Genomic DNA, 25,157 nt, shown 5'->3' on the forward strand with positions numbered 1-25,157 from the left:
ACGACTGTGACAAATCGTATTGTTTGTGATTGGCAAGTGTTAGCCTTCGGGGTCAGTGTGGGATTGAGTGGGTAGATGCATACTGTTTTAGTGGACGAGTTTTAACTTGGAGACAGTTCTATTATGATGTCATGCTTTCAGTTTTTTATTATTAACCAGTCGGATTCTGTTTCAGAATGGAAAACTTTTCTTATTTACTTTCTATGAATGACTATTTGGGAAAATAAAAACATAATAAAAATAAAGAATAAAATCGTAAACCACAAAAAAGTTACCAGAACATAGTTGTAATGTTGCAATAGTGAAGTCTTTATAAGATTAAAAAAGATTCTGAGAATGAAAAGCTGATGATGGTGCAATCTTGTTTTCTATAGGAATAAATTAGTTGATTTATAATTAATCGATCACCAAATTAATCAACAGCCTGTTTGATAAGCCATTGTTTACGTCAAAATTTATTTCAGCCTCTCAAAAGTAAAATTCAGATTTCTTCAGTCCTTCATGAAAGCAAAGCAAACTGTATTCTACAGAAAATAATTGATGGACTTGGCTGTTTTCAAAGGTAGTTTGAAGATGACTCGCGTCCAAAAGCAGCACCTGTGCCAAGGTAGGCTGATGTTCTCTGTTTGGACGTGATTATACATTTCCAAAGCAGCCTGTCTAGTCTGACTTTCATCCAGTGACTTTCCTTTTATGTTTACACGCTCCTCGTTGATGCCGCTTGGCACTCAAATGAACCTGAATGCTACATCATCTTTGAGAACATTGAAAAATATTCACTCATTTATTTAACATCTGAATAGTGGCAATATTTTTTCTCCTGTGGCTTCAAATCAATAACTTTTAAATGACCCTGAGTGTCACTTTGGTCCCTGAGTCATGGCGGCATTGTTCATCCTAGCCCGTGATCGTTTTAAGGGGCTCGACGGAGAGTCGTTCATCCAAATATTCTCGGCAGCCACCAACTCGTTGATATGAAACTGCATCTCGATAGCTTGTTATCGACTGTTATGGTGTTTTGTCATTTATTTTCAGAGGAAAAATCAAAATCTGGAACTCGGCCAGACTGCTATTACTCTTTGAGCTGTATTGGAAGAGGCTGATGCGATGGGCGGAGGGGAAATAAAGACGGGAAAAATTAGTTCATCTGGATTTGTGATCTGCTGGGGATGGATAAATAGAGGGCGAGGCACGGAGGTCATGCCTGGGATGGGCCTGTAGACACAACCCTGACTGGATGTCTGTAGCTGTGATAAACGGCAATGGACGCTGCACACGCGCACACACACACTTGACAATGCATACTTATGTCAGTAGTAAGCCTCTTCCTCTCTGTTCTGTCACAAGAGATGGAGCGCAGAAAGCAGAACAGGGTGACTTTATAATCCCTGCTGTATTTATACTCTCACCCTACTGACTGCTTCACATCATCCGGCACTTCCCACCCTTCCATCTTACCACATTTGGCCTTTTCAATTAATGCTGAAAGTGGGCATCTTATGGAAAAATGACTTTTGCTTGCTTCTGTATAAATATTTGATTAATATCTTGTGCCCACACCAAGTTTTTTTTTAGCCATGTTTGGGCAGCTAGGCAAAAGGTAACATTAACCACTCAATAGAATCCACAACATAATAAATCATGGTTTCTTGTGAGTGTACGTATTTTTTTAAGCACATTTAGAAGTGATTATCATTTTAGTATTCATACTTTTTGTAACATTTATGTTTTATGTGACATTTTTCCAATGTTAAGTGGGTGCCATATAGCTTTGGTGTCACTTCTTTATAGACCACTCATTTCAAGAATTGAAAACTCCAAAATTAATTCCATCAATATTTCAACTGTAAAAGCGTTGCAATAAAGATGAGCTCATTGCTGTCTGTTTACACACATCATAAAGCCATCACAAAATACGATCGCCGTGAAAACGTAAGACATGTTTAGTGGCAGCTCAACCTTACGCTCGGTCCATTTATGATCTAATTTCCCGCCGTATTGATTTTTCATCCCGCAGCATGTCTTCCCCGTTCCGATCCCTCGACGAGGCGCGCGAGACTTAAACAACTTGTAAACGCAGATAAGGAGGCCGACAGCGCCTCTCACTTTGACGTATATACGGCCGCTTTTTACAAGGTCTTTATACAATCTTTGCCCTTTTACTCCTTTTCTTTATTTCATCTCCCCGCACGCTTGCAAATTGGATGACGACCTTTGCATATCGGTTTTGACAGGACAGGGTCAAGGGAGTCAATCACAGCGAGCCTCAGCGTGTGTTTAAAGCCCAACATAGTGGCGTCATAAACATAAGACAAGACACAAACGATGCCTGCTGATCCCACAACACCACACATGGCACCGGGACCATATTGCAGACGTTGTGAGCGGTCTGAGGCAGGAGGCAGATTTACACATCTGGAGAGTAACTCGCTTGCAAGCACTTAAGTTTGGGCTTGGGTGGTGGAAGGGGCGCGGCCCTCCATCTTTAACTTTAATAAAACAGCCCTTCAGTCGATAGCCTGCGCAGTAAAACTCCTGCATGTGACACTCCGAGCTCGACTCCGACTGTATATCTCCAAATTTTAGCTCCAAACACAGAAGGATACACGCCCGCATTATTTACAGCCTCTTTCTGTAGATATTTTCAAGATTTATCCGAGTTGTGAAGCATTCGCAGGTTCAGCCAGAAGATATAACGGATTGTGTTTTATTGAGTCCTTAAGGGCGCAGACAATCATTTTGATTTGTGTGCATCTATTTGCGATTTCATGTGCAAGTTTCATGCCTTGGAATGTGAGAAAAATGTGCATATTCCAGTCGTGTTCAGTTCATCCCATAGGAAATAATGGAAATAGAATGAATTAATTTGAGATTTGACCAATTTAACACATGTTGAACAAAAAGTTGTAGAGGGAGCTTATAATACTTTGTTTGCTCGGGAGGTGAGTTTCTTCATTAATACGGAAAAAGACATCACATGTGCTCACGGCTTGGGTAACAACCAATCACGGCTCATGAGAAGTTTGCAAGCTGAGCCGTGATTGGTCATTATTTGAGCCCTGAGTCATTTTCAGTACCAAAATATGTTTTTATTGCTGTTCAATGTACATAAAATTAATTATAAAATGAGTTACAGACAAAATATTAACAATTACTGCTGAAAATGGCCCAATTAAAAGTCAACCCAACCATTCATATGGTCCAGTGTAATGTATTTGGCTTTTATATACGCCCGCCCATCATCAAACCGTTTCTGTTGGTTGTTCCAGATGATGGCAGAAAACAAACCTTTTTTTTTTTCCTTGGTGTATCAAGTTAAATTGTGAAGGTGAGCAGCAATTAAGAGTTATTGTTCAGTCCCACAGTCACTGAAGTAAATATTGGACTCTCTCTGACAAGCCACAAAGCTCCCAAACACTGTGACACTAAGACGACATTTTAACAACAGATGTATCAGGAGCAAATTAACTTCCCTCCACGGAGGTCTGCCTGCTTGCTTTTTGTTGACGCCGAGCCTTTAGTCTGGTTTGACAGCGCTTGCCAATGTCTCTCTCGCTCTCTCTTCCTCTGATGGGATAAACAGGCCTTTAAGCAGATGAAGACATGAATCTTACATAAAACATGTTTTTAAATCACCACATAATGTAGTAAGTGTGATGGTGGACAAAAAACAAAAGCTGTATTTTATTTTTCCCCACCAGAGATTTTTACTGCATCATCTTTTGCTAAGTGATGCTGCAAGCTCAACACACATTATTTGAGAAAATGTTTCGGGGTCAGAAAATGTGTGGTAGGTGGCAATCAAAATGATTTAGATTTATTTGAATTGCTTATTGAGACGTTTCTAAAAACCATCCCCGTATTAATGTCGTGTCACATTTCCCGTGATTATCCTTTTACTCGTCATAAAATCCCGCATAGACACCACAATTTTCAACATAATCTCATGAGATTTGATTTTATGTACATGCAGCTAAATGCGATTTTCCATGTTAGAACTGGAATGAAAATTTGCTTGATCTTATTGCTTATATCCTAGTTTAACAACTTTATTTTCATAACACTGCCATTTTTCATCATGATGTTATGATTGTGTTCACTTGATAAGACGTATTACTTCATACTAACAAGATTTCCAATTTTATCATTGTATCATAACTGACTGGATTGCCGGACCAGTGGTTAGCGTGGCTGCCTCACAGTCGAGAGGTTCTTGACCCTCTTCAGACCCTTCTGCATGTGAGGGTGTACTTAGCTTCAGCATAAGGAGAAGCATTATAGAACAGCAATGGATATAAATTTATGGATGTTATTTATTTATTTACTGATTGGCTGGGAGAAATCTATCACCTTATAGAGAGGGATGTCTCTTTTGATTCAAGCTCCCATTACCAAGTCTGATTCCTTGCCCTACAAAGCGCAAATTCAATCAGAAAAGCATCTTAAGTATTTATATTGAGTTTATCAGGAAGGCAATTTGCTAGTTAATTTAGTCAGGCTACAATTAGAATGTCTGATATGACCTCAGAAGAGGCACAGGTTGAAATAGTAATAATGAAGAGATTGGTGGGCTTAAAAAAATTGTCCACATGGCAATATTTATGCACATGAACCACCGCAGGCTAACCCAGCTTAACTAGACTCCGATTCATTAATCAGATAAGAGCTTTGGGCTTTTAGAAGTTTAATATACGTACGCACACGGGGTGCACGTACAAATGTGTTGAACGATGCGGGTGGGTTGGGATGATTAAAAAGTAGACATGTGATGCAATCTACATTTTTATTAAGACGTTGAAAGACACAAGAGGCACTCAGCCTGGAGTGCAGCTTGGAGTCTTATCAGCGGACAACACAAGGGATACGCTTCACGCACAAATAACCGAAAAGGTGCCGGCCGGGATTTAATGTCATGGCAACAGGCAAACTTGTCCGCACGTAGGCAAGAGCAACCTCAAAAGTTGGTACGGAGAAGACGGAGGGAAGGGTTGTTCCGGGCCCAAAAAATAATTAACAAAGTGGGTACAGATGGAAGAGGCAGATGGTTCCGTTTGTGATGGGCAGCCCAGGGCCGCCGTGGTGCTTTATGGGTGATAGATATTAGTCCGTGGAGCCCAAGGCCCTTCCTGAAGATTGTGGCATAATGTCAGTCACATGCTGAGCGAGGACAGGTTTAGCATGTGATCCCTTAATTGGCACGATTACAATTCAGTGAGAGTAATTTGATCCGCCCTGTGTTTGTGAGAGTAGGGAAGGGGCTCACCTGCCCAACACACTCAAACAATAACATGCTATCTTGGTATTTATTTGAATTCGACACCGAGAAAATGACATACCTGCCCGGCACGGTGTAAAACAATGTTTTTCTTTCTTGTCACACTAGGTAAAACCTATCGTGTCCCAACACAAAGTTAATGCCATTTGATTGTTAAATCTGGATAAGAATGTTGGGCAAACGGAAACAATAACAGGAAACTTAGGGAAATCGCCATACGGGGCAGTTGCGGCCAAGACAAACAAGGTTCGTAGTCCAACATACTTGAACTAAACGGGAAAAAGGAGCTGGTTTCTTTTTTACAGCCTCTTCGACCGAATCTGGTACGAGTCTGCAGCAAAACGATCTATGATAATTGAATAATGAATGATATAATACATACGTCAATTTTTTTCCAGAGCTTTTTACTGCTAATGTTGGTCTAATATCTAACACAAAATGCAAATGTGTGGCTTAACAATTAATTACAAATCACAACTGTAGAGAAAGCCCGAAAATAGTCTTCGCTTCTCCTTTCAAGCCACCCTGTTCGTCTAAAAAAAAAACTCCAATATCAGGCACCATCTGTGGGCCATTCACTAATCTGAACTGGAGAGTAATTATCGTTATGGAATTTCTTGAATGTGTCAATGAAACACACCCTGGCACCGCTTTCTTTTTTTTTTCTTTTTTTTTAATATATATAATGTAGCCTATACATTCCGAAGGGAAAGTTGAAAGAGTTTCGAGTGACGGATCTTTGGAAATGTCACCCACGCAAATGTCTCATGATGCCCGGATAATCAGAACCAGAAGGAATGTCGAACTTTGTGTTTGCTATGTATGTGTGTGTGTGTGTGTGTGTGTGTGTGTAATAGGACTAGCTCTGCAACATACTATTTCGTAGCATGCCTGTGTCATGTGCGATAGAGTTAAATGTAAAAGAAATGTTTATGCTCTCCCCGCCAATTATGTTTTTATGGCCGACATTGGTTGGTTGGTTGGCCGGTATTGGCCGTTGTATTTTACAAGGTTTTGCATAAACCACCACCACCAGTGGTTTCTGGGAAACTTGATGGAGTTGCTGCCAAGTTAAGCATCAGATCCATTTTGAGGCAGAGTGCAGCTTATATCTCATTGCATAGCCCGGATAGATGTTTGGATGTATTGGAAGGTGTTGCCTGAATAAAAAGGAGTTTTGAAAGGGTTTTTCTGAGCCGCATTGACTCTTTTTTCTTAAGCAACCCAGCAATTTGGCTTAATCCATATCGACTGCTCTTCCATGACCTCACTCCAAAGGGTTCAGCCCAGAAGATTTACCCAGAGACAGCCAATCTAAACAACCTGATTTAACCTTTTCCCCCTCCAGTACAAGTAGCGAGACAAAAACAGTCGTAGATGCGGGCAGGTAGATGTAGGAAATGTGCCAGAGACGCTTTTGTGTACGTGACTAAAGCTTTTCACTATCAGCTTGTGACATGATGGATGGTGCAGAGATGTAAAGTCAGAGATAAAGCGAATCTCCAGTGGCTCCTTGGCAGCCGAGCAATAAAACTCTCCAGACGTTAGTGGCATGAATTGAGGCCTGTTTGGGCCACCGTGTTTGTCTTATACCAGCAGGCTCTAAATGAAGGAAAGAAGGCTTGTGAAGTCAACAGACAGAAGAATACAGCAGAATCATTACATTAAAGCATCTCCTTGTTTACTAATTGCTTCTTGCCTGCAGAAAACGCGGATCTGTTTGGCTAGTTGTTTACAGTATGGGTGCTTAATTATGTTTTCTTTATAAATATATATACATATACTAATGATCTCATCTCAGTTGACTCAATGTGAATACTGGGCCTGTTTATTTGAACATAAAGCTATTATTCTTTCGTATAAATGTCAAGAGGTAGATACATAGTTTAATCAGATATTCTGCCATCTGGTTGTTCTACCTGTAGCCGGGTTTCTACAATTAGTTTTCATCGCTGATTGTCCACAACTACTTCAGCTGCAAATGTCAAAAAATGCCATCGCACGATCTTTCACCAACCTTCACATATCACAGTTACGTGTACAAAATAAGATCTAGTTCATGACTGCCAAGAATATGAAACATTTCATATATACTTGTATCTAAAACACGAAGCGTGAAGAGTCTTTTGGACACCAAAAACAAATGCAAGTTTGTGTTCTGTGGAGTCAATAAATGGGGTTGCCAGCAGCCACTCAAATATCCAGTCTCTTTCCGCAATCAAGCTCAATCTGCTTTTTTTTTCTTGGCCATCACAGCAGGTTGTTTTGTCGTTCAATGAAATAATATAGCTGGCGCTTCAAAACGTTACTTCATGCTCAGAACACTGTGTTTCACATTTTTTGTTGCAGCTAGTTGGAGTTGTGCATGGGTCAGTCAGTCGCTGAGTCGCAGTTCTCAAAATTACAAGTTAGGGAACATTTTCAAATGATCACTTTGACAATGTTCTTAGAAAATCACAATGTTTCATCATCAATGCTACACCTTGGGGGTTACCTGGTGGCTAAAAAAAGCTATTGCTGCAGTAAGTCACCAGATGTTAGACAATGGCCATGTGTAAAAAAAAAAAAAAGTCGACACAGTCCAGTTTTAATGATATTTTTCAGCACTGAAATCACATCCTGTCATACATTTTAATTACTAATTCTCCCACACTTGCTCATTGTTTAACATTTTACCAGTATTTGTTGCCTGCCAAAACAATGACCTATCTGGCCCTCATTTATCCCATAGCGGTCAAGCCCTCCTCAATCTGTCTTCTCCTATTCATCCATAGCACTGCGATAAGGATGCAGCTTTTGTCGGGCGATTCTTGCATTCAGCTCTTGTGGCGGGGAGATCTATATATATATATATATATACGTATATATATTTTTAATGAATTAATAATAATAATAATAATAGATAGGGTCACTTGGATTCAGTAGTTCTACTCTGATCCGTACACCCCTTGCTTCCCTTTATACTATAAAAACTATCAAGTTTATAATTTTCCCATTAGAAACAAAATGTAGAATCTACCACATTCTACAAAATAGTCCCCAAGTACTGAAGCATAAAACTTTCTGGAAAATATTTTTTTTCCAAAAGTGACTTGAATGGCAGCAAAAGCTTTCATGAGAAAAATCACGCAAACGCTTTTTGATGTTTAAAAATGAGGCGCATTGAGGGATCTTTTGATCACAAGGACAATTGAACTTGAGCAACATGGCTTAGGTCATACTGAAGCTGCACACCAAATGTTTGCAAAAACCCGTTTGATCTCAATCACGCAAAGACATTTCTTTTAATAAAAAAAAGTGATCTGAATTTTGGCATATTGCTATTTTTTTCTTGTAAAATAAATGGTTTCCTCTGGATTGATGGATGGAGGTCTCTGCACTGGTATCCATATTTTGGTTCTGCATCAAGATCACAAAACATGTTATTGGATCAATATAGAAAATAAAGTTATACACTAAAATTTATATAGATTCATATTTACAGTATAAAGGCCCAGATAATGAGAAAATATTCCATCAAAGTAAAACTATACACCAAATTTCAATCAACTAGTTTCACTATTGACATTTCAAGCTCAATTGTGACACTAATGAGGACAACCACGCTAGGGTGGATCGATGCTCTTTCAAAAAGCAGCTGTTTTCAAAAGTATCCATCTTTGACAATGTCATTGTCTGGATATTACTTTTTATAGAAAATGGACGGATGGATCTTCGAAATTTCTGCATTGTAACGCAATATATCGCGCCCACCCAAATGCGTGTCTCCACGAGCCAATTCCATAAACTACCCGTGAGAAGACCTGTCGCATATTGACCACTCCCACACACACAAAGCTCCCCCCAAAAAAACTCCCATCTGATTCCACTTAATTTTGTCAAAACAACAAGAGGAACGGGCTATAAATTTCTTGTTAGCTGGCAGTTGGTCTGCGTGGGAATAGAGAGCAAGAAACTGACAATGTGTTAAACAAGCCATTAGCAATTATAATAAATATTTTTGGAGCTCAGGGATTAGTAGCCACCAGGAATGAAAATGTGTGCATTTTATGCAACAAAACGAGACATGGCACCAGATCTATCGGTCTAAATGGAAAATAATTGTTCCTTTTTGGTCATTAAAACCTTTTAACATCATTTTTACAATCTAACAGGGATAGTAATAGTGCCGCTATAAATTTGCCATAGATAGCCAAGAGGCTGTTTTTCATCTGTGTTAGAACAGATGGTAGAGAATCATCAGGCTTTGAAGAAAAAATTTTTGAGGGACAATAGCGTCTTTAAAGTTGTTCAATCGAAACCATCACTGGTTGTTATTAGCACACAGTGTGAAGCAATAGCCAGCAATAACTTCAACATCTAACTGTTTGCTTAAATGTATTGTTCTCATGAAACTTTTTCCAATACCATATGCTTACTCAGCAAAATATTTCCAGCCCTTCTGCAGCTCATGTGTTGGACACAATGTGGTAAAAGTGTACTTTTTCCCCCCAAATATTTTGCAATAACAGTATGGTGCCATTTAATTCATCGCCATCCATCCCCTTCACCACTTTTAAAATTTGTGTGTATAACATTATTTGAGATATCAAAATAGGCAAACTGGCACTTAGTGGTTTTCTATGACTTTTTACGTGGAGTTTCAAAATAACTTTGGCGTAATGATTTCCATTTATTTACCTTTTTTTTTAAATCCCTGGGTCATGGCTAAGCTGAATTACATGTCTGATCGATCGCCAGTCAATCACAGGGCACATACAGATGGACAGCCACTTCCAGTCATACCATAATTGATTGGGAAATAAACCCACGCACTCCGCAAAGGTCTAAGGAACCATTAGTGACCCTCATATTATTTTTCATTGGGGTCACCAACAGGTGTACCTCAGGGACCACATGAATGGCAGTTTTAAAATAGCTCACCGGGCACATTAGATTTTCCCGATGTTATCTGCAATCGGTTCATACATATTCATCCTATTCATACTTTGAATTTTGAGTAAATTTGGACCAATGCAATCTTTTCATGAAACCTCATCACTTTTCCAGATTTAGACCACATGCTTGTCTTCGTCCATCTCATTGCGTCTCCCCTTCTCTCTCCACAGATGTACTCCAAGACCTGGATTGGTCCACAAATCCATTGGAAAACTGTCATTGCTACCCGTGTGCCTGCCTCTCCCATGTCAGGAGGTCCCATGTCTTGCCTGAGGCAAGAAAGCATGAGAGAAGCAAGCGGATGGGTGGAAACCACAGAGAATCTGCTACAGGTGAGAGCGGGAAACGTGCAATGTACTTCCTGTGTGCTTGACAGTGAGCAAATCGGGACACGCTTATGCTTATTTATCTTCAAAAAAGATTCCTCGCCCTCTTTTCCCCCAGCAATTCCTTGTGATGTGTCTTTGATTGACATGAAGGCAAATGTGTTTTCTTTTACCGCTGCTCGGATGTGACGCATGCCACAGAAATGGGTGATACGAGGTTTGCTTTGCACAACGTATATTTACAGTGCTGAGTTTTCTTCCTCCAGGGTGATGTTCCAAAAAAGCTATTTGGTCCCGCTATGTCTGCATAGAGATGTTCACTACGAATGTCATTTGGAACATAAATTGGTTTTGATTTCGAGGTTTTGTACACCTTAGCCAAGTTCGAATTCTTGTGTTTCTAAAGTTTATGACTACTAGTTATGTTTGTATAACGTTCCTCACTATAATAAGAGTTTGCATCTGCAATGTAAGGCTCTGCAAGATAAGCTAACAGCTAGCCTAGCTTCATTTATTTCTTCTTATACTGCTACACTTTGTTCTTTCAATTTTCTGGTATACTGGAGGATGCCCCGTGGCACCATGTTGTCTCTCACAGGTCGATCTCGGTACTGTGTCCTAAAAATCTTTTTTCTGTTGTTTTCGTTCATGCAGTAACTGCTCATCCCGCTTTCTTGGCATGGAAATGCAATTGGACCTCATGCCGTGCAAAACAAGGCTAACAAGAACACTGAGCTCATTAACTCATTAGCATCCACAGCACAGAGCCGTTTCAAACACGCTCTTACTGCAGTTTGATGAGGCAGGATAAATATTCGAACCTGACAGAGCACCCTCGAATCCCCTTAAGGCTCGGTAATTAGACGAGTCTAAGACTATTGTTGGATGTCACAGAAGACACCCAGTCGAATCACCGTATTTAAATACTCAGCACAGGATCATAAAAGAGGTGCGTTTAGTTATAATCATTTTATTTAAAAATTAACCTCTGCAGGTAGGATTGCAATCAGAGCTCTGAGAAATTTGATGAGAGGATTAAATGAGAACATGCAAATTTCACTGAAGCAAGAGTAGAGATTTAAATTTCCAGAACACAAAACTGTGAGACTCATGCGCTAACCACTGGAACACCGTGCTGCTTATTATATATTTTTATGACAGTTTTATAGAGATAGTTTGACACTGGAACTGGGTAATTGCAATTTCCAATGTTTCGAAATCCAAACAAATCTGAGGTCAACCCTTGAATGGATTGTGTTTGTCCTAGGGAGTCAAGTTTAATTTATCATGGTTGTCAGCCATGTCTTTTGTTTGCGTTTGACTGAAACACTTTGAGGTTTGACCTTGAAAGCACCGAGTGGGACAACAGTCTCAAATGCAGCGTCATTTCTCAATATGACAAGAACGGAAGAACTTTAAGATCGAGAACACCAGACTAATTGAAAGCGTGTCTTGAGGGAATGCGGATAATGCATGTGATTGCGTCGCGATTGTCACAAAACCCTGCGGACATCTGTTTGAGATGAGTGAGAGGCCGCTCGCTGTCCGATAGAAGTCTTCTTCTGTTCTTTGTCTTAATGATAAAACACCAGCGGAGGCCAGACTCGCTTGGCCTCTCTGTCTTCAAATGCCACCAGTAATTATGACGACGTTGTTATTGTTAGGTCTGTTTGACTGGGTCTTGCAGATGAATTGGACTCGGGTGACCTCTTTGCTGCTAGGGGGGGGGGGGGCTCTATGAAGGTAATTGCTCCAATATCCTGGACCGCAGTGATACATGGTGCTGACAAGATGGTATTAGTCAAACACAGTGGTTCTGAGTGTGCCTTTGGTGTTCTTTTGGCCATACCAGATCACAGGTTTTGAAATGTGCAATACTGACAGCAACATCACACATTTTGTGATTTACATGCTTCACTCATCAGATCTCCAGAGTCAGATATCCAAAATATCTCAACCATGCCAAATCCCAACGTGTTGCTCCAGAGTCCACATAGAAATATAATTAAGCTTTCGAGCCCCAGGGCAAAATCTACTTTAAACTTTGGAAGATGTTCAAAGATAAATTAATGCTTTCCAAAACAGGTTTAGTTGAAGTCAGAAAATCGATCTAAACATTGAGATTTGTATGGAGTGCTATTCCAAAACATTTGTAGTTACCACTGTAAACAGCTGAAAGAGGAGCCTGGGACCAAATATGAGAGAATGTACAGAAACGATGTAGTCACACAATAAAGTACAAATCCTGGAGAGCAAACTAGACTTTCACTTGTGAAGGACTTTTGTCATCCCTCCTAAATTGCTCTACGCACGCACTTGTACTAAAGACTTCTCTCAAAGGCAACAACGGGGCAGCTTGAGGACACTCCACGTCATACAGCCTGTTAAGATCTAGAGTTCCACACTCATCAAAATGAAATCTCTTGAAGGGTGGTTAAGAATGAATACCATTGTAAATGTTTGGGGAATTCAGAGTTCCTAAATCCAAAAATATCTTTCAGGCGAAGGGTGAAATAGCTTTAAAAGTCCTCAAAGTCTAGATGCCTTTGCAAATCCTTCAGGTAAGTCAAGTGTATTCTCTTCGCATGTAGTATCAGGCACATTATTTCAAGGCTTTCGTCAGGATTATATCTGATATTGTGTTATTACTTCCTCTGATTCATGAGTTGAGGTAGGTGCCGCCATAGTCATTCCTCAACGTTCGGCGGTTATCTGCAAATCATTGTGATTGATCTCGCGTTTTCCGTGCATCACGTCATTGAGCGTGAGAGAATTAATGACATCACATTGCACGTGTGAAGGGCGTCACTCCTGAAAGGTAAAGTCATAACTCCCAAATCAATCCTTCAACGGAGAAAGACAAATTAAGAACAGGAAAAGATAATCTCTTGCGATCGAAGAATAGTTGGACCAATCAGTCACTGTGAGGTCAGTTGGGAAACAAGAAGTGTTTTTGACAATGGCCTGTCTGGGACATATGCTAATTAGGTGGCAGCACATGGACTGCTGAGCAAAGTCTGTTTGCTGAATGTGCAATCAGTTAAAAAAACAAAAACAAATATGTGATGAATCAAACTTTTGCATCCTCTCAGCTGTCTTTTCAGCTCTGAAAATATCTCCCACTCACTCTTATTTAGTTTTTTATTGCTTCCTTGTTTTGTCTCTGGTTGTTATTAGCAAACAAGGGATAAGCATTTATTTTATTTTCAAGAATATTCCACCATAGTTTCAACAAAACTTCTGAAGCCCAAAGTAACAGGTCAGAAAGGGTATGCCTGCTTTGAGTCTGCCTGTGAGTGCCCAAGAAACGATTGACACGTTGTCAATCACACCTTCTGTCATACTGTGTGCTGTGTCAGAGTAGACTGACAGTTTTAACAAATATGACAAAAACAAGCATCATGATAGCTGGCTCGCGACACAGAGCAAAACATCTACCAAGCAACAGATAACTAAAATAAAATCCTCTTTTTTTTCATCTGGGTTACTTTTAACTCAAGATGCCACTAGAATCAAAATGTTCACTGTTTGACAGTGGATGGCATTGCAAATCTATTTGTCCGCACCCTCTCGGTGTTCGACCCCCATAGCAATCACAGTTGTCATTGTTTGAAATCCCAGTGGGCATAAAATAATTTTCTTCCTGATAATTTTTTATGTGCAGAATGACAAATGGGACTGTTGTAATAATGGCGGCGACAATTAGCAGGCTAAACATACACTAATGCTATTGTGGCCTCATAAATGATGCAGAGCTGGGCTTCTCAATGAAGGCCTCTCCCATAGAGCAATGACACCGAGAGAAGCTAAGAAAGTCGAGTTTGAACAGAGAATCAAGTGGCATTAATAAGAGATTTAATGTTCAGTAGCTCGAACAATCTCTTGCTGCTATTTCTGTGCCACTTTGCTTTGAACAATTTGGCTATTAGCTTTGTCCCCCGTCCGTGGCTCTATAATTTCTTTCTACGGCAGAGCCAGAAAAAGACAGTGAAGCATCAATTTCGTAGCGGGGTTTCAAATCGAGACTTGAGCATGCAGAACTGAATGTGCGTTCATTGCTGTAATGAAAGAGTAGAGCACCAAAGAGGACTTGATAGTCGCCCACCCCTCTCTCCTTGCAGCTTTTTCACTCATGATTACATGTATACTAAGTATCACTCACGGTTGAGGATAACCTCTACAAATTGAAGCCCTCATCGCAGAAGTCATGATAGGCAAAGTACAATGCGCTCATAATATCGGTATCAGCGGTGTCCTGCCTTAATTCACTTTTATTACATTCATTCATAATGCTCTCATAATGCGCTCATAATGATGAGATAGGGAGCAGCCAGAGGATTTTCACAGTGTCATCTTTATTTATCACATACTGTGATTTGTCATTTGCGCCTCTTCAGGTGCTGGTAATGAGATGGTTGGGACCATGCTGGACATTTCTGGCTTGGATAAATCGGAGTAATTTCTTCGTACTTGATCCCAACTTTTTAAAAAATGTTAGAAAATATTGAAAGGGTTAAAAAAATTTGAATGTTTGTGAATCCAAAGGTGCCGAACCACGAGTACGCAGGGGTTCGTTGCATTTGGCAACTTGCGGGCTGTGGGGATCTTCTTCAAGCCCACACGCAGATAAACACACACACATCGGCCTACTTATTTAATCATTTGGCTGTATGATGGAATATCCCAACATTGGGAATAAAACTCAAGAAGCAAAACATTTTAGTTACAGGCTAAATAAACATTTAGACAATTGGGTCATATGTGTGTAGACATTCTGCTACTCACTCATTCCACAGTGGAACCAATGAGAAAGAAAAACAAACACCGTTACTGTAAGCTCTCTGATAAACTGGGTGTCGGTCATAGAAAACAGCTGCTTTGTTGACGGAAACAATCCGGCTCAAGAAAGTTTAATACTTTATCAGTCGTTGGGATGTCCAAATCCCTAAGAAAACTTTCAACTGCTTTGCTCTTTCAACTCTTCAATACAAGATGAGCAATGTAAAGTTGTATGACTGGAATTACACGGATGTGTTTGTATGATACAAGAATCAAACATCTCTTGTGCCTTAACATTTGTAGTGAGTGCCTTGAGTCTGATGCATTCATTTTCTTCTGATAGCTTCTGGCACTCCCAAGCGGAGTCCGGCAAAATCAAATGTACACTTTCTAGCTCAAACACACGCTGGCTATCTCGATTCTAGGAATGTAACAAACTTCGACTGGCAGTATTGAAGAAATTATTCCTTGTTGACGATGAAGACCTTGTCCATACACTTTGCTGTCTGACTTACTAATGCTGTACTTACGAATGGCAACATCGCTCCCCATCTGGTGTCCATCATTTGAATTCAGGGCAGGGCCCGCCCCAGCAGATCCATCTGATTAGTCCAGCTCATCGATTTGTGCCAGCTTGCCACGACTTAGTCAACCCAAGGTGTCTCCTCTCTGACATGCCGTCTTCCTGTGATTTAGTTTGCCAACGCTCTAAGTGCATTGAGTGTCACGATAAAATATTTAATCTAATGTGCATCTTGAACAAGGAGGAAGACTATCAAAAAAGCCAGGCAGCAGAGCAGGGAAGAGAGCTAATGTACCCGATGAGCTCTGATGCAATGAGGAATGTTCGTGTCAACTTTAGGAAAATACAGGATATGGATGCTTAGGTTTGGCATGCTTTAAATCCAACAGTTTCAATCTTGAAAGATAAATGTGCAATTTTCGATGTGGGACGTGATACTAAGTGGGTTGTCATATCATCGCCATCTCACTGCGCACAAAAATAATGATCGTTTTCCAATAAAGTGGGCATGAAAATGTTACATCTGTAAACCTGAAGACACAGAATCCCATTTTCCAATTTCCACGCATGCTACCAGAGTTATCTCTGCTTACAGTCTGAAGCGTATAATAGTTTGAATAGGCTTACAAGACACAATACATGTACGGCAATTCTGTTGCGTAAGCGCGCAAGACAGCATCACATTTATTATGTGAGCTGAATACAAGATGAATTTTGAAGGTACCGTATTTCACTCGCTAAATACATTGATTCCTCTTACATTACTTGATCTATGGTATTCCATTGTTACTTCTGTTTGTATCTTTGTAATGGATACACACTGGACACTTTATTAGGTACACTTGCACAATTATGTGTTTCGTACTTTAGTTTGTTGTTGTTGTGGCAGCTAATTAAGTATACCAGCAAGTGTCAGAGAGGATAAGAAAGGCAGAGAAGGAACATCAACAACCGTCATTGTGTCAATCAAATATTTTACACTCGAAGCGGAAAGGCCCAGACCGACTGACACGCAATTGGAAACTACGAAGAGATGCAACTTGTTGCCAGAGAAAGACAAACATAAGGATGCAATATTGTTTTTCTCTTGAATCAGCTTTTGAGTCTTGTGTGTGAAAACAGATGGACACGTTGCTTCCAAATGTTGAGTGACCATTCAGCAACCCCTCTCTTTGTGGAGAATCATCTGTATTTCTTCCATTTCTGCACTCTCATATCCCATTTCCCCTTTGATTTGTCATCCGTCTGTGATTCATCCTCCCCCCTTCCCTTTTTATGTCCTTAATCACCTGCCGGTCTGCCCGAGCTGCCATGTTGACACCAGACAAACCGAGCCACATTCTCACATCTTTTTAATGAGCCTGTGTTATTATACAGGCTTCAATTGTCCTGTTGGCAAAAGATTGGCGGCCTTTAAACAAAAGGTGCTAACCGGCCCTCATCCTGGGCCTCCTAAGACTCTAAATGTATGAGACTCTCTGTGAGACTTCGGAAGAACTCCTGGGCACAAAGCCAGAAATTTGTCAGGTTACCCCGAATTACTCCTATGCATCAAAGTAAAACTCTTGGGGAAGCCACTTATCTAGTATCAAATATACATTAGAAGTCCAACACAGAGGTTAATTTCAGAGGGAAAGCAGAGGTGCAGTGTTAGCACAGATTAGCATTAGTTATCAGCGTTGGCGTCCGATAACCGTTATATGCTTGAATGTTGCAAAGCTTGGCTACACAAACTGAAATGTGTAAATCAACAACGGCGAAGCGCTGCCTCCACGAGTGAAAAGACGATGCAGTCTTTAAAATGATATTTCTTTTGGTAGGCATTCCAGTAATACTAAATCGCTGAGTGAATTAGTTTGCTGTGTTTTTAAAATATAAATTACTGACATTAACAATGTTAGGGAAACAAAGAAAGCAAGTTTGTTTTTAACGTCTATATTTTAATTGGGGATAACAGTTCTGTAAACTCCTCTTTGTTGTGGAATTGAGGAAAGCCGATTTTCATAACTGGAAAACTAAAAACATTAAATTAAACTGCCCAACCTAAAGTGTTATCAAAGTTTGTTGCCTTGAAATTTGTAGTTCGCTGAACATTTTGTGTGTATGACATTTGTGGCTGTTTTTTAAATTTTAATTATCTCTCTTTGAGAACTACTTTTAAGTACTTCTTACTCCTTATGCAACTATTAGTGGGGAGGAGAGGATGCAAAACCTCCACCCACAAAATTATTCCTTGGACTGCTAATTGCCTCTCCTTCCAACCCTGTGTCTGTCCATTTGCACAGCAGTAGATGAAATTGATTCACAACTGTAATTGCTTCCTAAAGGACATGTTGAGATCGGGGAAGTGTGATCAACCTGGAGTGACGCTGTGATGACAATGCGTTCCCTTTATTTTTGGAGCAGTCTATTCCTTGAACAATATGCTGCCTATTACTGTGATTAGATTTTGCAGTGCACATTTGTGATCCAGCTCTTGTATTAGGTTATTGGGTGTGCCTCATGTGTGTCTTGCAAGTATTCAGGAGGGAAAAAGTGTTTTGCTTTATCACCAATTGTCCATGTTAATATTCCCCTCTGACGTTGTTGAAGTAATCAGTGCAGCCCACTATGACCGTGACAGCAGGTTAAGGAGGGGTGAGGAGGAGAAAAGCTCCGTCTGTGCCAGAGAAAACGAAAGCAGCATGAGGTGTATGTGCTGCCCTCTAGTCAGTCAAATATGCTTGTTATCAATGTGTGTGTGTGTGTGTGTGTGTTTGTGGTGTGTGAGTGAACACAGCAGGAGAGGAATGTAGTCATAGCTGTAAAGTGGGTGTGAAAACAGCCATGTTCAATGACCTCCAGGATGACCTCTCCACCCCTCCTCCCCTTGCTCATTGATAGTGTCCTGTGTGTGCTGCCAAAATGTTTGAAGAAAAAGCATCTAGCGTCGTAGTGAGTGGATTGAAGTCCGTGTGTGTGTGTGTTATTGTTGAGAACAGCAAGAGAATGCCCCCAGAGTTTACACAGGCCTGAGAGAAGAGGTCAAGGGGATTATCTTAAAGTATTGGCCCACCTCCGACCCCATCCATTCTCCCTGTCCAACTTTGAAGGCAGTCGGCACCTGTTGTGCAAATCCACGCAGTGAGTGTGAAACGTCTTTCTTCTTTAATTTATAAGAATAAAAATATCCATAATGTTCTGTTTCACGTTAGGTGGAACTTTAGATTAGCATTAGCACAAAAACAGCACCGTCCAACATTTTGGGTAAAATACATTTTACATGTAGACCTCCTGCACATGAAGCATATCCACAAATCTGTTCAGTATGAATTCATGTGACTGGTATTCCTTGTTTGGGATTGAGGGCCACAGCTCGTTTCCTAAAGTTTCATAAATTCTGCAAGGGAGCGCTGGTCTTGATTTAAGTCGATGACAGATGCAGACTCAAACTTGGATTTGATCCCGGCTGAGTCAGCGATCCCAGCTGGTCGCCACTGCGGGGCGTCTCAGTGCTGGAGCGGTGCCTGATCCCCCGAACCCTCCCCAACCACGCACGCACACACACACGTTCACATTGCAGAATTGCAATGACATTATTTATAATATGACTATTTATTGTTATTTTAATGAGCGGTGATAAAGAACATTAAATGCTTTAGTTGCTGTCATTAAAACAATTTAGAATAATTACATGTGGCATGTTAATATCAAAGAGTCCAAGGTTTTTGCTGTTGATGTTTTTGCAGTGTGTGGCTGGCAGAATTCTAGATAACACACACACACACACACACACACGCAGGCCACAACGTACGCCTTCTAATGAGCTCCAATATAAAGAGCTGAATTAAAAATTGCGTCATTACGAATATTATGACAGTTTTGACTGACATGATCAATGATGTATATTATAAAAATAGATTTACTATGTAGTTGTAGTTTTCAGTGTGCAAATGCACTACATTCCTTTTCCACTCATGTAACTCAATAAGCTTAGGAAAATATTACAATGAACTCCACGTTGCATTTGACTTAATCTAATAATATCCATTTTGTGAGCTGTGTCCAAAATATCAGTCATTGCAAAGATACCATGCACCGTTTTGACTGATGTTATGTTATTCATTCAACAATAGAGAAACAACACAATTTCACTCAAAATTATATCCAAACATTAAAAAACGTAAATTGTAAAACTGTGGTACAATTTGAGCCAAGACACTAATTTCCCATTAAACATTTTTTTTTATAGAACAGCAACAAACAAAAAATATGGAAATCGTGATGATCCCATCACAGTTTAGTCCCATTTGACTTTTTTTTTTTTTTTAGTGTGAAATCGAGTCCTGTTAAATTGAGCACAAAGCTGATATAGCTGCTTGCAGGGAGCCTGTCTTATTCCGTGCTATGAAAGGCAACAGGTGGATGGATACACACGTTTATTGTACCTTCTGCCATCTAATGGAAGAGCATTTAATTGTTCTGTCTGTCACTATATGGAGCTGCAGCTTAACAACTAATAATTTGTAATGAATCCATAATATTTTTCAGACAAATGTAGTGCAAGTTGATCATTTCCCACGATACCCTGATCTCTCTGCCGTCTGCACACGCACTAGTGTGCCAGGCACCCTGGTTAGCAATCACTGCACGACACTAAACCACCATGCCGCATCACTTTGTCAGCTAAAAACAACCGGACGAAATCAAATTGAAGAGCTATTTTTTTTTCCTAAATAATTTTGGTTAATTTAATGTCTTGACTTTTTTTAAATTGTTTGTATTTAATTGCCAGATAATTTCTAATCATATTTCTGTTTACTATTAAAGGCAGTACCTCCTCAATAATAACATAACCCACACACAAAAAAAAAACATTGTACTTACCTCTCCGTAATTAAATTACCTTAGTTGGGTTTGAGGAGTCGGCGTGGGGAAGCGTGGGGAGTGTCGGGGAGTGGGTAATGGGCGGACCAAGGAACATGAGCCAATGGCAGCGCAGTAAAGCAAAGCCACTCGCTCAGTCGGCGTCTAGAGCTGCTGGGCGCTGCGCGCACTCTCCCAAGGCTCTCCAACACACACACATCCGAATCCATAAACGCACACGCCCGGATACATTGACGAAGAAGTCGCGCGCGTGGGACTCGACGCATTTGGTTTAGTTCCCCCGGCTTTTTTTTTTTGCAAGATGGCTCATTTATGTGGAGGCGGTGGGATGCGCACCTAAACAAGTGTCTCCTCTTGACTCAAGCTCCTCAAGCCGGACACCGAGACACAGCAGAGGAGGAAGCGTGATTTTTTCTCTCTCGCTCACTTGTCATTTGGATTGATTGATCTGGTCGTCAAGGCTCTCATCCCCTCCCTTACCTTGCACGAAGTGACAAAAGTTGTGTGGACTACATGGCTTTCTGACGTGGCCATCAGTTCTTTTTGTGTGTGCGTGCGTGTGACTGACTTGTCCCCAAGCACCCAAGGGTGCGCTCCTCGTCATTCACCTTGTTGACGCACCCCTGAAGACCCAACGCGAGAAGGGGAGGAGGGGGGACATATATCCCCAGCTCCGAGGGACACACGCCACATTGGACCGATCCGAGCCAAGCAGCGCCCGTTGCAAGCGAGCGTCGTGCATGAGAGCGCTTCACCTGCAGCCACACCAACCAGGAGGAATACGTGGCCAACTTTTGCCGTAGTGATGCTGCAAGTGGAAATGATCCTCGCCGTCTGCCTGGTGCTGTGGATGTGTGTTTTTAGCCAGGAGCCCAGTTCCAAAGTGGTGGCAGACCGCTACGCCGTCTTCTGGAACAGGACCAACGCCAAGTAAGTCACTACCTCGCTGTCTTCCTCCGGGCGCTTTGCCCCGCTCCGTCTCGCTGACCCGTGGCGCGCGCAGGGCGGCTTCGGCTGTGTAGCTTTCTGCAGTGGTGTGGCCATCGCGGGTTGTGTCGTGGACAAATCGAACATCTAAAGTCTTTGTAATTTTATTTTCAAACCATGTGAGCAGACCGGACCAAAAGGAGCCGCTATGTGGCTCTGATCAGAACCTCTTAACACTACACTCAATCTAATTTATACAGACAATCTGGAGAGGAGGAAAAAAAAAAAAAAAGTCTAGTTATACCTACTGGCTCACTTTAACGTGAGACAAAACTGAGTAATTGGCTGAGTACAATCTAAAAAATATATATAGCAGAAAAGCAAAATTATCTTTTCTGTCTTGAAACAATGACCAACAATTAAGTGAGTTTTATTTAAATGTTCTATTATTGCATTTTTTGCTTTTTCCATTTCAGTGGCGAGTTAAACTTTATAAAAAAAACTAAAATCATCACATTTCTCTGTATTTTCCCCTCAAATGCAATTTGAACAAATATTGTGAGAATTTTAAAGAAACAAAAAACTTTTTGAAGAGCTTTTTTATGACATGCGTTAGGCTACTCAACTGCGTAAAAGTTCTCAGGACAAAACCACAAACCTGATTCTTACAGTTCTAACATGAAACCGCAAACTTTCATAACTTTTCTCAGAACTTTTACACCATTTAACACAAAACTATTTCGACCATTTTAGCCTTTTTTTGACACACTGGTCATGGATTAATGCACGCATTTATACTACCGCCTGAAATTCAACAACGGCCCAAGAACAAAAACAGTTTTCCCTCCTTCACAAAACAGCCGTCAGATTTTTCCCAAGTCAGGATCTGTAAGACTCGCGGCCGATCCGCAGCCTGGAAGCTCAAGTTAACATTTATGTAAGAGACAGCTTGACTACTTTTCAACTGAGGCAGCAACGTTGCACATATTAGTCAGGCGTTTCCCTTTCTGGGGTCCGACTGAGCAGCTTTGTCTCAGACGTGTTAAGTCGAAACACTTGAGTTGTTTGTCACACAACTGGGGAATGGAAATGAAAATTTGTTGAGTGAGAAAATCATCGTACCCTTTATACATCTTATTTTTGGGAACTATTGTCAAAAACATTTCCTGTATTTGCACTCTGTTTGGAAAGACGAGGGTCATTTGTTGGAGCAGTTTAGCGGTCAAGTTTACAAAAACCAACGGTGTGTGTAGATCTTGTCGTTGATATCCTCACGCTTGACGACGGCTTGCGGTCGACTTGCCGTTATTGACTTTATTTTTCTCTCACCATAATTTTGACCTTGATTCCTGCTGTTGATAGACATCCTTTGACTGGACTATATTTTGTTTTCTCCCCTTTCTTCAGCGAGAACGTTTTGACTCGACTGGACGCTCTGTTAACTTGATTTTTTCCAGATGTGCTGACAGGTTTTCCCACTTTCAGCTCATAATACCAAATTGAAGTTAAAGTCGCTAACATTGAGAAGAGGGCAATATGAGAAGTTTGCACCAAGCTGGGTTCATGTTTTGCCTCTTTCTGATGCACAGTGTGAAGTAAAGCCCGGCTTTGAGCCCTGTTGGTCTTCCAAATCCTGTGTCTTGCCTCAAGGAAGGGAACTTTTTTTTTTTTTTCTTTTTTAAATCTTGTAAATTTGCTCATACCGGTCAATCCGCATGCAAGTTCGCTCCCAAACCCGACTTGGCTTATTTATTAGTCCACTGACAAACATCTAACATATAATTGGTGAAAGCTGCTGCCGCTTTTTGTTCTTAAAGTCATTCCGATCAATTTTAGTGTCAACTATGCGCACGGAAAAGTGATCCCGTCTCTCCGGGAGTCCACTGAGGTGCAATCTAATGAAGCGAGGCGTCCTAAATGATACAGCAGGTGACTTCAAAAGTGTAAAGCTGACATCATTTCAGACTAACTCCTAGAGAGGAAGCCGTTTAGCGGCCATTCATTTTTCCAGCCGGCAAAACCGCAGATTCTCCCGGCTGGAAAATGACTGGCTTGAGGTAATTAATCACCCCAAGTCGTTTTGGGTGTCCCAAAATTTCTTTGGTTTCTGATTTATTACGGCCAAGTTAGACATATTATGTCTTTGTGTCATATTATCCTCCAACTTTATTACCAGGCAGAAGTCACACAATGTATGTTTCTAGTGGGATTATCAAAATTGAAAGTAATGGCTTAAAATATGTCCGTTCATTAAATACATCCATGTAAAATACATTTTACACTGCACGGTCAAGAAGACTGTATCAAAACTGTGCTCAATCACAGTTGAACTACTCATCCAATTTAAATCCAATTTGTTTATCAAGTACATTAAAAAAAAAAAGGTCAACGAAAGTGCTGTAAAAATCATGTTCACCAGACAGAATATTAAATAATATTTCCAAAGATAAATCCAATCAAATAAAATATAAGACCAATAAAAAACAGACTAGACGGAGTAGAAGTTTAAAAAAAATAAAATAAATCACATTGCTAGAGTCCAACATGGACGGGATATTGTTTCCGCAATTTGGGAACCTTATTCTCATTAACCTTGAAAAAAAATTGGCGCGGGTTTGAAATTCGTCGCCATCAGTGCAAGCGTTTGTTAGTCGGGGGGCTGAGGGGATTTCCTGGCTGTTTGCTTGGCTTCAATCCATCTTCAATTCCACCGTTAAAGACCAAGAACAAAACAAAACAACTTTACTAACTTCACTTTCATCGTTGAACTGCTCCTGGATCTGTCTTCTACCTTCATTTAGCGTTCTGGCCAGTCAAGAAGTGTTTGGGGAAGTCTTAATACACGTCCTCTCACAGGGTTCATTCAGCTTGAAACGTCTTCTAAATAAAAGGACATTTCACTTGGGCAGCGTCTGCCCTCTGCGATTCAGCCGGCTGCCTTTGCTTGTGAGTATTTATTCTAATGAGAGGACAGACTAGTGCCCTTTCTTCTGCGACATGTCCCGCTAAGCTTTCCTCCCTCGCCGCCTCTCTCTCAGTCTGTATCTCCTTGTTCGGCGCTGAAACATGAATGAATACAATTAGATATTTTGGGACTCCATCTGCACGCAATGGTGGGCTCTCTGGGGTCAGGATGACTCTGAGAGGTCACACGACTTTAGGCGGGAACTTTGTGACTCTCCTTGAAGGTGTTTATGTCGGCCAGCGCGTTCTTGACCGTGCCGATTGCTTGTTGTTTTTGTTTTAGTTTCACGCTGTATGTTACGGATGACTTAGTGTTAACCAATAGACTAGACTCCTTTAGGGAAGCTTATTTAATTGTGTAATGTGCAAATTACTAATAGTATGTATTGTATATTATGCGTCTCGACACATTGAATTTATAATGTCCAACAATTGTACATTTGTACAATTGTTCCTTTGTGATGTCAATGTCAATTCATTGAGTGTGCGGATGATGGATCAAACACAAGGTGGCGGTAATGTGCAGGAATCATGAGTCTCCGCTGAGTTTTTTTTTTTT

General features: G+C 40.7%; 1 protein-coding gene across 2 annotated transcripts in view; it reads left to right on the forward strand.

Moving 5' to 3' along the window:
• The first annotated feature begins 20,831 nt into the window (after nucleotides 1-20,831).
• Nucleotides 20,832-25,157, forward strand: part of efna5b (ephrin-A5b) — a 75,458-nt gene continuing 71,132 nt past the window's right edge. For both annotated transcript variants that reach the window (XM_037258447.1, XM_037258448.1), the window contains exon 1: nucleotides 20,832-21,637. In XM_037258447.1, the coding sequence (XP_037114342.1) occupies nucleotides 21,513-21,637 (125 nt within the window). In that variant the 5' untranslated portion in view covers nucleotides 20,832-21,512. The remainder of the gene's footprint in view (nucleotides 21,638-25,157) is intronic.

The sequence above is a fragment of the Syngnathus acus genome, chromosome 9 (assembly GCF_901709675.1).
Source record: "Syngnathus acus chromosome 9, fSynAcu1.2, whole genome shotgun sequence".
Taxonomy (NCBI): Eukaryota; Metazoa; Chordata; class Actinopteri; order Syngnathiformes; family Syngnathidae; genus Syngnathus; species Syngnathus acus.